The 14,619-nt window shown below is 36.5% G+C and overlaps 1 protein-coding gene across 1 annotated transcript in view; it reads left to right on the top strand.

The window, feature by feature from the left end:
- The window catches only part of CEP135 (centrosomal protein 135), a 65,142-nt gene that overhangs the window by 15,721 nt on the left and 34,802 nt on the right, over positions 1-14,619 (top strand). The window contains exons 9-13 of the mRNA XM_054687931.1: positions 2,513-2,578; positions 4,481-4,619; positions 6,859-7,082; positions 12,749-12,901; positions 13,789-13,941. Of these exons, the coding sequence (XP_054543906.1) occupies positions 2,513-2,578; positions 4,481-4,619; positions 6,859-7,082; positions 12,749-12,901; positions 13,789-13,941 (735 nt within the window). The remainder of the gene's footprint in view (positions 1-2,512; positions 2,579-4,480; positions 4,620-6,858; positions 7,083-12,748; positions 12,902-13,788; positions 13,942-14,619) is intronic.

Genomic DNA, 14,619 nt, shown 5'->3' on the forward strand with positions numbered 1-14,619 from the left:
ATAGATGTAAATGATGTAATTTCCAGTTTGTTGTAAATACTGATTTCTTAAAATAGAACTGTCACATGATTCTTTTAAATGTAGCCAGTGAAATCCAAATGACCATTTCTCCTTGAAATCTTCAAAATTTTATTCTGTTTTAACATTTTATGCTTGAATATGTTTTATGATCATTCAACCAAACATCTGCAATAAAAAAATACTTAAATTGAAATTTTTTGTTTTTTTGTAAGTCCTGTGACTGCAAGGTTCATGTGTTAGTATTTTTGTCTGAATAGTGTTAGTTAAAATGATTAGTACTCAGTGGATCAAAATGACAAATATGGAACACATGTTAATAAAGACTTGCTAAATAAAAAATAAAATTTTATTGGAAATGCACCTCTTCATGAGACATAATGGGAGAAAATATATTTTAATTAAAGACTTCACATAGCACCTAACCTTTCAGATTATTTTTTTGTCTGATGCCTCTAAGGACTTTTGTCTTAAGACAATATGCAATGAAATGTATGCCTTTGTTTTGAAAGGTGGTAAAAAGGCATTTGTGAAAGAGAAAGTGGGAAAGGGGAACTCACATGATACCTAGACCACAAGCAGATTTAAAGATACTTTTTTTTTAATTAATAAATTTTTTTTAATTGAGGTAACATTAGGATATCCTTTATCAAGGATCACCATCAGGTAGACAATGTTTAAGAAAGACCGTGTATGCAAAATTAAGAATCTAGTGATTGATTCCTTAAAACTATGGTTTAACTTAATATTTGGAAAATCTTCATGTTATTCCAGGATTTAGTATAAGCCAGTTGAAAGACTATACCATTCTACATCACTGAATTAATTTTAAACATGTCACCTCTACTAATTTGTTGCATAGAAGAAAACTACCTGAACATTGAGGGGCTATATGAAAAGCTTACAGCTAACATCATACTCCGTGGTGAAAGGCTGGAAACTTTTCCTCTAAGACTAAGAACAAAACAGAGATGCCTAATCTTACCACTTCTGTTGAACATAGTACTGGAAGTCTGGCTGGAGCAGTTAGGAAAGAAAAGACATGAAAATTGGCAAGAAGTAAAATTGTTTTCTGATAACATGATCTTATTTGAGGAATTCCTAAAGATGCCACACCAAAAAACCTATAATCCTGTATTTCTGAGTCATATACAATATTGTAAACCAATGTTACTGTAACAACCTGATCCTATAGACAAATTTAGCCAAATTGCAGCATACAAAATCAGTGAACACCAAAAAATCAGGTGTATTTATACACTGATAATTAACAATCCAAAAAGGAAATTAAGAAAATAATCCTATTGGGCCTTCCCTGGTGGCGCAGCGGTTGAGCGCTGGGCTGCGAAGCTGCCTGCAGCCTATGCAGCACCGGTTCAATGCCCGGCCGCTGGGGAGGGTCCCACATGGTGCGACAGACCTCTCCTGCTGCACCCGCTGCTCCCCTCAGCAGTGTATTTCGTCAGTCTGCCTGTTCTGTTCCCAGCTAAGGTTCTGGTGATTTCTCTCACCCTCCCGCATTTCTGACTGTACCCAGTGCTTGTATAAATAAATAAATAAATCTTTAAAAAAAGAAAAAGAAAGAAAATAATCCCATTTTCAGTAGCATCAAAAAGAATAAAATGCTTCACAGTAATTTAACCACAGAGGCAATAGACTCCAGCAGTGAAAACTACAAAACATTGCAAGAAATTAAAGAAGACAAATAAGTAGAAACACAATCCTGTATTTGTAGATTGGAAGACCTAATATTGTTCAACTGTCCATTCTACTCAAAGCATTCCACAGATTGTGTGCAATTCCTTTCTAAATCTCAATGCCAATTTTTGGTGGAAATGAAAAAAAAGGTCCTAAAATTTCTATAAAACCTAAAGGGGCCTCAAATAGCCAAAACACTCTCAAGAACAAGGAACATAATTAGTGCAGTCTTAAGTCTATGTCTGTGGCTTTAGTTCCACTGCAACATTCCTGTCTCTCATCATTCTCCCTTTACTTCCTTTTACCACTCTTATGCTCATGCACAAACCATGCTGAATATGGCTTCTCATGTGCCATTGGAAGTGCTCAGGAATGACAGTGTGGTTCAACCAGAACCTTGACATTCAACGTTTTTAGTTGCAATGTGAAGGATACAGGTTGATAGTAGCAAGTGAGGGAAAAGCAAATAGGATAGTAAAATCAGGAAATGATAGTACTATAAAATGAATCCTCAAAATCAAGGCTCAAGGAATATCCTGCAAGTAAGCAGCAAAAAATGGTTTTCAAGTTGCCCTTACGTTTCAGGGGTTACAAATAGGTATTCGGGATCCCAAGAAATTGAAATGCAAACTTTGCCTCTTCATTGAAGTTGAGGCTTAGTGTGCTAAAGCCTCAGATCTCAGTGGTGAGAGGTAGGGAGTCTGAACTACTTAAAAATGGCTGATCTTATTTGTAATGTGACTTATGATATAGTCTCAACTTTCAGACGTTTACCTAATAGGCTTTTTATTCCTAGAAAGAGATTAAAAGAAAGCTCTCTGAAATGCGGAATCTTGAGGAAACAATGGCAAAACTTCAACTAGTAAGTAGATGTATAGAATTGTCAGAATTTTCAGTAAGATAATTTAATCCTTTATTTTACATTTTTTTAATTGAAGATATAATTTACACATCATCATATTTACTCTTTTAAGTATACAATTCAGTGGTTCTGTTACAGCTTTGAAGTAGTGCAACCATCACTCCTGTCTAATCCCAGGACATTTTCATCACTCACAAAATAAACCTCACACCCATTAGCAGTCACTCCTCCATCTCCTCCTCTGCCCAGCCCCTGACAACTATTGATCTCTTTTGTGTTTTTGTAGATTTGCCTATTCTGGACATTCTGTATAGATGGACTCATACAATATGTGATCTTTTGGCTTCTTTCACTTAGCATGATGTTGTTAAGTGATTTAATTATAGCCTCTATCAGTACATGCTACTTATGACTGAATAATGCTCTGTTTTATGGATACGTTTAGTTTCAATTATATTTTTATAATTCTGTAATCTCATGTAGTAGATGGCAAGTTCAATTTATATTTGGAAAACCTGTTGGGGATTTTATGTTCTTTGAATTACTTCTTCCTTGGCACTTTACAAATATTAAAACTAAGAATTGATGATTTTTTGATAAAATTGTTAACTTTTTTATTAAAAGCCCTCAGTTCTCTTTTAATAACTTTGTTTGGTAGTGCAAAAACATTTTTATAGTCATGTTGTTTATTCTGGTAGTCTTCAGATGAGAAAAATAGTAGTCATTCCAACTTAAGCCTAATCCAAGCTGGTATAGTTTAAAACTGAAGAAAGAATGTTGCTTACAGGTAGAAACTCCTGGGTAGCTACTCAAAAGATTATTAAAGATTTTTTTTTTGATAGCCTCTTAAATTGGTTGAGTTTCTTCTAAGATTGAAAACAAGGACTAGTATTAACTTCCAAGTTTTCTCATTTTCTGTACTCTGTATCGTCCAGCCGCAATGTTCTAATGGCATAAGGAGAATCAAAAAACCCTTGTGATATGCAGGCACATAGTAGGTGCCTAAATACTTAACAAAATTTTGCATGCTCACAGTGACCAGCATATCAACTGCTTTAGCAGGTATTTGGTTCAACTTAGTTCACTATTGAATAATTGAATTAGCTAAACCCGCTAAATGTTGCTCAGCCTGAATCTCATAGATATTGTAATTTTCTCCCATGTGGTCAGTAAACATCAAGTAGATGTTGTGGTGTTTTTACTATAATATAAGCTCCTTGAGGGCAGGAATTTCTGCTGTTAGTTTATGCTATTTTTATGCACACTATAGAGTGCAATATGATTCGTTATGCATGTCAGTCTTAGAACTGTAACCATATTTTGGTAGTGTGGACTGATAGTAAAATGTTGGTGTAGTTACTTTCTTATCATTTATTTTGTATTTTTAAGATAAATGCTAATGATATTTATAGCTAACATAAAGCACATGCCACATGCTGGAAACTGTAGTACCATGTTTCACATTTATCGATTCATTTTTCCTAGTGAATCCTCCGTGTCACAGCTACCGCATCCCCACAATGCTGAGGACCCTGAGAGAACAACCAGTATAGTTACAGTTATCGTGGGCAATCTTAAAGCACTGGGTCTTGCTATTGCCCTCCTTTAAATATAAACTTTTTAAAGATTTTTGTTGTTCAAGTCCATATTCATTTTTAAAAATAGAACAATATGCTAATCAAATTAAAAGAAAGGAAAAGATATTCTACTCAAAGACACATTGACATTTGAATTTTAAGTACTTTTAGTCACAGTTGATAATTTTAACAGAAACCATATATTTGACGGAAAATGTGTATGTGTACATTGTTCTTAAATGTGTTTACGAGAACACCTACTTTTGTAAGCTATAATATTTTATGAAGTTGTTAGAAATCTTAATTATGATGTTAAAATTTGCAGGAATTAAGTTTATGTCATAAAGAAAAAGAAAGACTGAGTGATGAACTTCTTATAAAATCAGACCTGGAAACTGTTGTTCATCAGCTTGAAGAAGAAAAGCAAAGACTTACCAAAAAAATTGAAAGTTTTTCAGTTACAGGTAAATTATAAATTGTTGATCATTCAAAAAGCCTGGTAATTTCTCTTTAAAGTATTCTTTTACTTGGTAGAAGATTTTTCATTCATTCATTCAGTAAATATTTGTTGAATGTTGCTCTAGACCAGCAACCAGAGTAGGCACTGAGATATAGTAGAAAATCTATCTTCACCTCCCTTATAGGATACTTGTATTATGACTGCTTTGTACAGGAACCCTGCTTGAATAGTTTTCAATAGAAGCGTATTCTTCTTTGAGGCAAACTTGTAATAGAATTAAGATTAAGAGGAAGACCGTTTTGGTTTTTTGTTGTTGTTTTTTATTTTTTAAAAGATTTATTTATTTATTTATACAAGCACTGGGTAGTCAGAAGCGCGGGAGGGTGAGAGAATTCACCAGAGCCAGAGCGGGGAACAGAACAGGCAGACTGACGAAATACACTGCTGAGGGGAGCAGCGGGCGCTGCAGGAGAGGTCTGTGCGCCATGTGGGACCCTCACAAGCGGCTGGGGATTGAACCGGTGCTGCAGAGGCTGCGGGCAGCTTCGCAGCCCAGCGCTCACTGCTGCGCCACTAGCGGAGGCCTGAGGAAGACCATTTTGAAATAGTAGAAAATTGAAGTACAGAATCTTTTTAAGGAAATGCTGTTCTGTCACCTAAACTACACAAACACACACACCATTTAAATGGACTTTCTGCCATTTAAAAGACTTAAATGAGTTAGTTTAAGGAGCATATATTCATTCATTCGTTTGACAGGTGAGTTTTGGAACCTGTTTTGTGCCAGGCTCTTTTCTGGGTGCTGGAGTATATAATGATAAATAAGATACATTGGGCCCCAACTCTTAAGGAGCCTTTAATCTAATTAGGGAGACAAACCAGTAGCACATAGATACAGAAGTTACTTTTAGTTGATAAGAGGTATCAAAATACCTGGAAATTGGAATGCATGATATTGGATATTTCCTCTTTCCAGCCTTTATCTTCAGTATCAGCTCATTTTCTCTGGAAGTAGAGTGACTGTATCTATATGACAGTCACCTCACCTCACCAACAAAACTGCTCTTGTTAAAGTTATCACTTACCTCCTTTCTGAATGCAGTGGACACTTTTCATGTTTGTTTGTTTGATTCCTTAACATATGACAGAATTTCCCATTCCTTCTTACTCTTCTTTCTTCTTCTTTTCTGGTCACTCCTTCCTTCCTACCTTCTGCCAATTTATCCTCCAGATTGTATTACATTTAATTCTTTTGTAGTGCTTATTCAACCACATTTGGAGTAATTGTTTCACCTTGGCTATGTTTTTCAGAGTTGTATTTTTAGATAGTGTGGGGCATATAGTAAATGCTCAGTATATATCTGTTGAATGAGTGAAAGAAGAGATGGGAATGAATCAGAATATATCTTTTTTTTTTAATTTTTTTTTTAAAGATTTATTTATTTATACAAGCACTGGGTACAAGTCAGAAGTGCGGGAGGGTGAGAGAATTCTCCAGAGCCAGAGCGGGGAGCAGAACAGGCAGAAGGACCAAAGTATACAGCTGGGGGGAGCAGCGGGCAGCAGGAAAGGTCTGTGCGCCATGTGGGACCCTCCTCCGGTGGCCGGGGAGCAGCCGGGGATCGAACCGGCACTGCAAGGTGCATGCAGCTTCACAACCCAGCGCTCAACCGCTGCGCCACCTGGGAGGCCCTGAATCAGAATCTATCTTACAGATCATTTCATGCCTCATGAAATGGTTGTAATAAACCATCAGTTAAATTAGGTTGAACTGTAGGAAATTGCCAATGTAACTAGTTTTTGACTCATGAAAAGGTGATTTCTGTGGTAAAAATTAGTCATTTTTCTTATTTGCTGAAAGACTTGTATGTATGCTGTGTTAAATTCAAACTTAATTTTAAAATCATGCATAGTATGACTGTAAATTTTCTTTTAGTCCATTTTCAGGTCACCAGAAAGTACTGTGTAATGACTTAACTCTTGGATTCAACAGTAGTGATTAGTACCCATCCTTGTGATAAGACAAACGCAGGACGATTTTTTAAAAACTTGAAGTTTTGTTTTTTAATTCCTTTCCTTTCAATGTTTTCCTCTTTGATACCTTTCAGTGTTTATAGGCAGTATATAAAACAGCTAATGATTTTTAGTAGCTTGCATTTCAAAAGTTATTGATATAATTTATTTGGCTAATTATATATTTTTCATGTGAAATTGCTGTAAGATTTAATTACTTTAATTTGCAGAAAGAGAACTTACTTTGGAAGTTGAGAGAATGAGGCTAGAACATGGAATAAAACGTCGAGACAAGTCACCTTCTCGTTTAGATACATTTCTGAAAGGTATAGAAGAAGAACGAGACTATTATAAGAAAGAGCTAGAAAGACTCCAACATATAATACAGCGAAGATCTTGTTCTGCAAATTATTCTGCACGTGAAAAAATGTCAATATTTAAAGCACCAGAAAAGGTAGTATCTTCTTAAATGAATAACTAACTGATAAGGCAAGATAATATCTTTATGAACAAACTTTTCTGATTTATTGTATTAAATGTAACCTTCATACTTGTTTTTTTTTAAGATTTATTTTTATTTATACAAGAGCTGGGGTACAGGCTAGAGTCGTGGGAGGGTGAGAGGATTCACCAGAGACAGAGCAGGGAGCAGAATAAGCAGACAGACCAAAGACACTGCTGAGGAGAGCAGCGGGTGAGGCAGGAGAGGTCTGCCACACCATGTGGGATTCTCCCTGGCTGGCTGGGAATCGAACTGGCGCTGCAGAGGCTGTGGACAGCTCCACAGCGCTGTGCTCAACCCACTGCACCACTGGGGAGGCCCCATACTTGCTTTTAAGTGTTTCTTAATTTTGATTTTTGTTTTCCTCAGTGACCTTTACTATAGAACATTGTGTTGCTGAGGAAAGCTGCTTGATGAATAAAGCATAACAGAATCAAATGCTAATGTTAAAGAAATTAAGGAAAAATTAAACAGCTTTTTATACATACGGGAGGAGTTTAGGGATGTATGAATTTACAGAAACTGGATCAGGAATGAGTGCTACTGGACATTATCTGTCTTTCAAAGCCTTCGCTTTTAGTACCAGCTACATTTTTTCTCTCAAAGCAGAGTGACTGTCTGCATGGCAAGCTATATGACTTCATGCCACTCTCAGCTGTGGACCAGTCTTGGAAAGGTGGTCACATGTACAGATCAGGCATCTTACATACTAACATCACAGTGGGAGAAAGTAGAAAATGGAAGCGGATATTGAGCAGATCATCCCATTTGTGCACTGTAACCACATTTACAAGTTGGTTGTCTAAAGACATAATGTAAAATTAACCATGATTCATGACAGAGTAAAATCAGGTGTCCCTACTTTAGGTCTTAGTTATTTTCAAAGCTTTATAAATATCATTTGAATTCTTAAGGTTTTTCTTTCTAAAAAATTTTTGGAGCTATGGAAATCATGGAGGCTTATATGATCTTAACATTATCTATACACTGGATTAAATTAGGGCAAGTTAGGAATAATATCATTAAAACTCAAAACATTTGGTTTAGTTTTGGTTAAATTTACCAATTCCATCTTTTTTCTGAAGGTCCTGTGTATATTGTGAAATGATTTTATCTTCTGATAGATTTTATTTTTTTTTAACCTTACTGGCTAATGGCTTAATTTAATTTATAGTTGTTAGTATAAACAGTATGCTTTGTTATCCATGTTATCTGTTATAAAGGAAAAGAATTGGGGGCAGATACAGCATAAGTTACTTTATGTGTTACTGAGTTGTCTTTTAAGCTCCATGTATTCTTAGGACTCATGAGAAAGAATTGATCACCTTGATTGTAAAGGAGAATCCTCAGCAAACTATTTGGCCAGTTGAATCAAGTATTCATTAAATAGAGCTGAGTAAATAAATCTCTCGAAGCTTTTTTTTTTTTTTTTTTTTTTTTGTGGGACCCTCACCTGCAGCCGGGGAATGAACTGGTGCTGCAGAGGCTGCTGGCAGCCTCTGCAGCCCAGCGCTTAACCGCTGCGCCACCAGGGGAGGCACTAAATCTCTCAAAGCTTTTTTTTTAATTTAAATATTTTATTTTATATAATTCTTACATCTTTTTTCATCTTTGCACAATGTATGCATTTTCATTTTGGTTATATTCCCCATACAATTGCACTTCCCCCCTTATTTTGACTCTAGCCCTTCCTTTCCCCGCCCCTCCCTCCCTACGCACCCCTCCCCCCGCCCCCCCCCCAGGGTGTCTCTGGTTTATAGTTGCTTGTTGATTTTGATTTTTACTTTGTATTGATTAGTCTTTTTCCTGATCTCTTATTTAGGTTTTCTAAATTCCTGCTATGAGTGAGACTATCTGGTATTTTTCTTTTTCTTTCTGAGTTATTTCTCAAAGCTTTTAACCTAAATACTTGATTCAGTTGTGTGATGTAGACTCATAATTGAAAGACAAATAAGGTATTGGTAAGGTTCTGGGTAAAATTAGGAAATACTTTCTACCCCCCACCCCCCCACCTTAATTACTGTCTTGAAATGTTTTTTTTTTTTTTTTTTTAAAGATTTATTTATTTATTTATACAAGCACTGGGTACAGTCAGAAGCACGGGAGGGTGAGAGAATTCACCGGAGCCAGAGTGGGGAACAGAACAGGCAGACCAACAAAGTACACTGCTGAAGGGAGCAGCAGGCGGCAGGAGAGGTCTGCATGCCATGTTGGATCCTCTCCTGGCAGCCGGGGATGGAACCGGTGCTGCAGAGGCTGTGGGCAGCTTCGCAACCCAGCACTCAACCACTATGCCACCGGGGAGGCCCACTTTCTTGAAATGTTTTGATGTTACCTAGTATACATAAATAATTTGTTCCTGTCCTCATAGCTTTGTGTGTTGTCTATGTAGGTGCATGAGTAAGTATGTTTATGTGTGTGTGTTGGGAACAATGGAGGAGTAAAGGGCGTTATTAACAATTATATTCATACTAATACAAAATATCTACATATAATATGTCTAGAGAAAAGCTATAGTTTCTGCTTAAGAAGGCTAGTCAGTAAATGTTAGGGTCATACACTTTGCAGGGTACCATGCTAGCACTGAAGATGCAGTTACTAAGATCACACACCTAGTATGTCCTACAGGGTTTACGTTTTAGAGGTAAAGGAATACATTAAACAAATGATCGTATAAATAACTTTATATTCTCACTTATAATAAGTGTTAATGAAGAAAGAATATAGGAAAGATTCAGAATGCTATGAGAGTAATATAGAGGGAGATCTATTTAGATTGGAGAATTTGTAAGAACTCCCTGGAGAAAGTAGCATGTAAGTTGAGACCTGTATTGAAAATTGACTGTCAAGTCCTTATTCACTAAGCTCTTCTTTCCTTAAATTTGTGCAGACCACCTCCTTTCTCTAAGATTAATTTTAATTTACATTATGGCTAGGTCAGATTTTCTTTTACAGGCATTTATGCCTTAATTCATCAGACCTTAATCTGTTTTTGTCTTGAAAAACATACTGTCCTTTGAAGGTGTTCAGATACCTAATCTCATCCATTATGCCCTGATTTTGCTTGTTTAATCAAGAAAATATCTTATTTCCAAGTGGGAGATAAGAGGCACCTCAAAGAGATCTATCATTTATTAGTCTACGTTGGACATTATAGTTGTATAACTGATATTAAGGAAGATAGGTGAGGATGCTTTCCATTGTATCAAGATAGGATCAGATCCCTACCTGGAACTTCTGTATTTAGTACTTTGGTGTACCATACATTCCAAGTCTACATTTACCATCTTTATTTTCCACAATGATTGTGAAATTAGTGGAACTTTTTTTTTTTTAAGATTTTTTTATTTATACCAGAGCTGGGGTACAGGTCAGAGGCGCAGGAGGGTGAGAGGATTCCCCAGAGACAGAGCGGGAAACAGAACAGGCAGACGGACCTAAAGCACTGCTGAAGGGAGCAGCGGGCGCGAGACAGAAGAGGTCTGTTGTGCTATGTGGGAATCTCCCTAGCCGGCCGGGAATTGAACCCGCACTGCAGAGGCTGTGGACAGCTTCACAGCTCTTTGCTCAACCCGTTGCGCCACCAGGGAGGCCCCGAAACTTTTTGATTTAACTAGAGCTATAGACACAATCTTGTTTTTAGAAATGTTGGAAGTAGTTGCTTACTCAGTGAACTGAACATCACTAATGTTCACTGCCTCATAGAAATATTTGCATTAATCTGATTATAAAAATAGGCCTCTCATAGATTTGTTGGGAATTGGTGTGCATGTGAAGTTATTTGGATTCAGCCACAGAGAACACAGAAATGTGCTAGATTTGGTCATGGTTGTTTGTACTGGGTGAGCAGGCATACACACACCCTTCCCTGGAAAGGGTTATAACCTAGTGGCTCCTGGTATTAATGTACATCAGAACGATCTGGAGGACTTGATAAGCCACAGTAATTGGGCCCTAGCCCCAAAGTTTCTGATCGAGTAGATTTGGGGTAGGCCCTAAAATTTGCATGTCTTACAAGTTCCTAGATGTTGCTGAAGCTTCTGGCCTGGTGATTACACTTTAGTTACCACGAGTTTAAACAATTCCAGGAAAATAACAGTTGAAACATCCAATGGGATCTGACCAAGTAGTATCACTGATACCTGGGTCACTCCTGGGAGCTTGTAGGTCAGGAAATTTACCTCAGTACTGCCAGTTCTCTCATCTCCTGCTCTCATTATAGATCATAAATTGTATTCTTTAATTACATAAAAGGAATTTATATCTTTTGTCTATTAGCATCTTTCAGTCTCATCATCAGCATCCTTGTGACAACCATGTAGTAATATTTATGACAAATGATAACTTCTATTTTTAAATTGTTTCAGGGTGATTACAATTCAGAAATTCATCTGATCACAAGAGATGAACCTCAGCATATGTTTAGAGAGATTTGAAAAACATGGAAGATATATACAGTCCAGTGTTAAATTTTTTTCAGAGACAACTTTGGCTTAATAAATAACTAGTAACTAGAGTTCTCTAGTAATAAAATAATATTATTTTGTAATGTAGTGGGTACCTTTTCACTAGAAATGTTTCAAGAGAGGCTGAATAACCATCAGTCAGTGATGTCATAGAAAAGATCAAAACTTAGATCTCAGGGGCCTCCCTGGTGGCGCAAGGGGTTAAGACGCAACCTGTGAAGCTAACTGTAGCCACCGCAGCCACCACAGCACGAGTTCGATCCCCGGCCAGGGAGCAACCCACATGGTACAGCAGACCTCTCTTGACTCGCCCGCTGCTACCCTCAGCAGTGTATTTCAGTCAATCTGCTTGTTCTGTTCTCCACTCTGTCACTGGTGGATCCTCTCACCGCCTACACCTCTGTCCTGTACACTCCCATTCTCGTATGCATAAATAAACAATCTTTAAAAAAAAAAAACAACTTAGATCTCAGGACTCAAAAAAGTTCATTGTCATTCAGCTTTCCTTCTAACACATGAATTCTTCATAAATTCCCTGCCTAGTGATCACTTAATTGATGAGGGTGCATGTCCACCAACAGAAAAGACAACTCTTTGGAGAAAGATGGAGTCAGACATGTATTTCTTACAATGTGGTTGCAGGTTATCTGCTTCAGCTTATGTGATTTGATTATCAAAAAGCTATAGATTCCCTGCCTCCCTCCATCACCAACCCCCAGGAGTCTGCATTTCTTTTTTATTACTTATAATTGACATGTGACTTTATATTAGTTTCAGGTATGCAACATGGTGGTTCAGTGTTTGTGTTTTTGTGAAACAGTCACAGCAGTAAGTCTAGTTAACATCAACCACTGTACAGTTACAAATTTGTGGTGTGTATAATGAAAACTTCTAAGATTTACTCTTTTAGTAGCAACTTTCAATATACAATTTCATGTTACTATAATGTACTGCTGTACATTACATCTCTGTGACTTATTTTATAGTACGACATTTGTGCTTTGCAACTCCCTTCACCTATTTTGCCTAGCCTGCTCCTGCTTACCTCCACTTCTTGTAACCACCAATCTTTGTACTCACGAGCTTGTTTTATGTTTGTGTTTTTTATGTTTGTTATAACATGATCACTTTTGTTTTTAACTTATGTTTCAGGGTGATTACAATTCAGAAATTCATCTGATTGCAAAGGAAAGGGATGAACTTCAGTATATGCTAGAAAGATTTGAAAAACATATGGAAGATATACAGTGTAATGTTAAATTATTGACAGCAGAAAGAGATAAACTAAGCCTCTTATATAAAGAAGTAAGTAACTGATTATAATTAAACCAGCATATTGTATACAATCAGATTAACTATAAAGGAACCAGTGTATATCCTTAGAATTACTGTACTATATGGATATATGGACCTTGTGGTATTTCTTCATAATTAGAATTATAAGTAGTAGTTTCTACTGTCACTCTGTTCCCAAAGCAGAGATTTCTCTTATTTTTCCATATTTATTCTTCCTCTTTTCCAGCCTATCTATGAGTTATATAAAGAAGTAAGAAACAAAATTATAATTAAACCAGCATGACCTTGAGCCAAGTTTATCCTAGAATTCAGGCATGGGTTATATCTATCAAACGGTGGGTGGTGCTCACTATTTGGATATACAGGATAGTAAGGACTTAGCCTCTACTGAAAAAACTCTAGAGAAAATAATCAATACAGTTTGGTCCAGTTAACAAAACTGCAGTTGTGAGAGCAGAGTCTGTGGAAACATGGTGTCTAACACTAAATTTGTGCCCGTCAATCTCCTCTTAGTCTACTGCTACTTCAAGAGGGACAGATGGATGTGAAGTTAAAAAGTCAAGTCGAGAAGTTATTTTCACTTTTGGCACTTTTTGCAGGATTCTGTAGTGCAAATTGATACACTTCTGTGCTTTCCCCATTGTTGGCTTAGATTTCAGCTTTCTTGGGTCTGCTTAGTTAATTACTAGTTGCCCATCTGCTCTCTGGTTTCCAGAATTTGGTAGCAGGCACTTTTTCAACCTCCTTGTCTTTTCTTTTTGTTGTTGCTATTATTTTAGTCCTTTTACTCTCATTTTCTGAAGATTTGGGAAGAAAGCAAAAGAACATGTTAGTTTGCCTTTTTTTTTAACTGGAGTTTATCCAGATGTTTTCTTTATATCTTTTAATTCTTTAAGGCTCAGGAAGAATTATCGGTACTAAGACAAGAATCTTCCCAAACCGCAGTCTCCCAGAATATTATTAGTCTTATGGAAAAGGAAAAAGAACTTGCAGTATCTGACTTAAGGAGGATTATGGCAGAAAAAGAAGCTTTAAAAGAAAAATTAAGAGTAAGTATTGAGATTGACTTATTTTTGAAAGATAATTTATTAAGAAAAGGGGAGGTTATATGTTTCCCTATGAAGTGACTTTACAGTGTAGTGGGCTTGACAGACAATGCGCATGAGTCAAATCTACACCAATATTTTTGCATGGCCTGTGTGCTAACAATAGTTTTTGAATTTTTAAGGAATTAAGAAAATATCAAAAGAATATTTCATGACACATGAAGGTTATGAAATTGAAATTTCATTGTCAACAAATTGTTATTGGAATACTATGCTCATTTGTTTATGTATTCTATATAGCTGCTTTTGTGCTGCAGTGGCAGAATTGAGTTACAACAGAAACTGGATGGCCCACAGAGCCTAAAATATCTATTCTCTGGTTCTTTATAGAAAATAAAAAACCCCTCATCTCAATAGAAGTTCCTCATGTGGAAGAACATGATCTTGTTTTATAAAACAGCTTTATGAAGATAGCCACATACCATACAATTCACCCATTTAAGGTGTGTAGTTCAGTGGCTTTAGTATATTCATAGACTTGCTAATCATCAACACAATCCATTTTAGAGCATTTTCATTACCCTAAAAAAGAAACCTGATGCCCATTAGCAATTATTCTCCATTTCTCCCCTAGTCTCCTCAACCCTAAGCAACCACTGCTCAACTTTCTCTGGATATATC

This window comes from Talpa occidentalis, unplaced genomic scaffold (assembly GCF_014898055.3).
Source record: "Talpa occidentalis isolate TD23 unplaced genomic scaffold, MPIMG_talOcc4v2.1 talOcc4.6, whole genome shotgun sequence".
NCBI classification, from domain to species: Eukaryota; Metazoa; Chordata; class Mammalia; order Eulipotyphla; family Talpidae; genus Talpa; species Talpa occidentalis.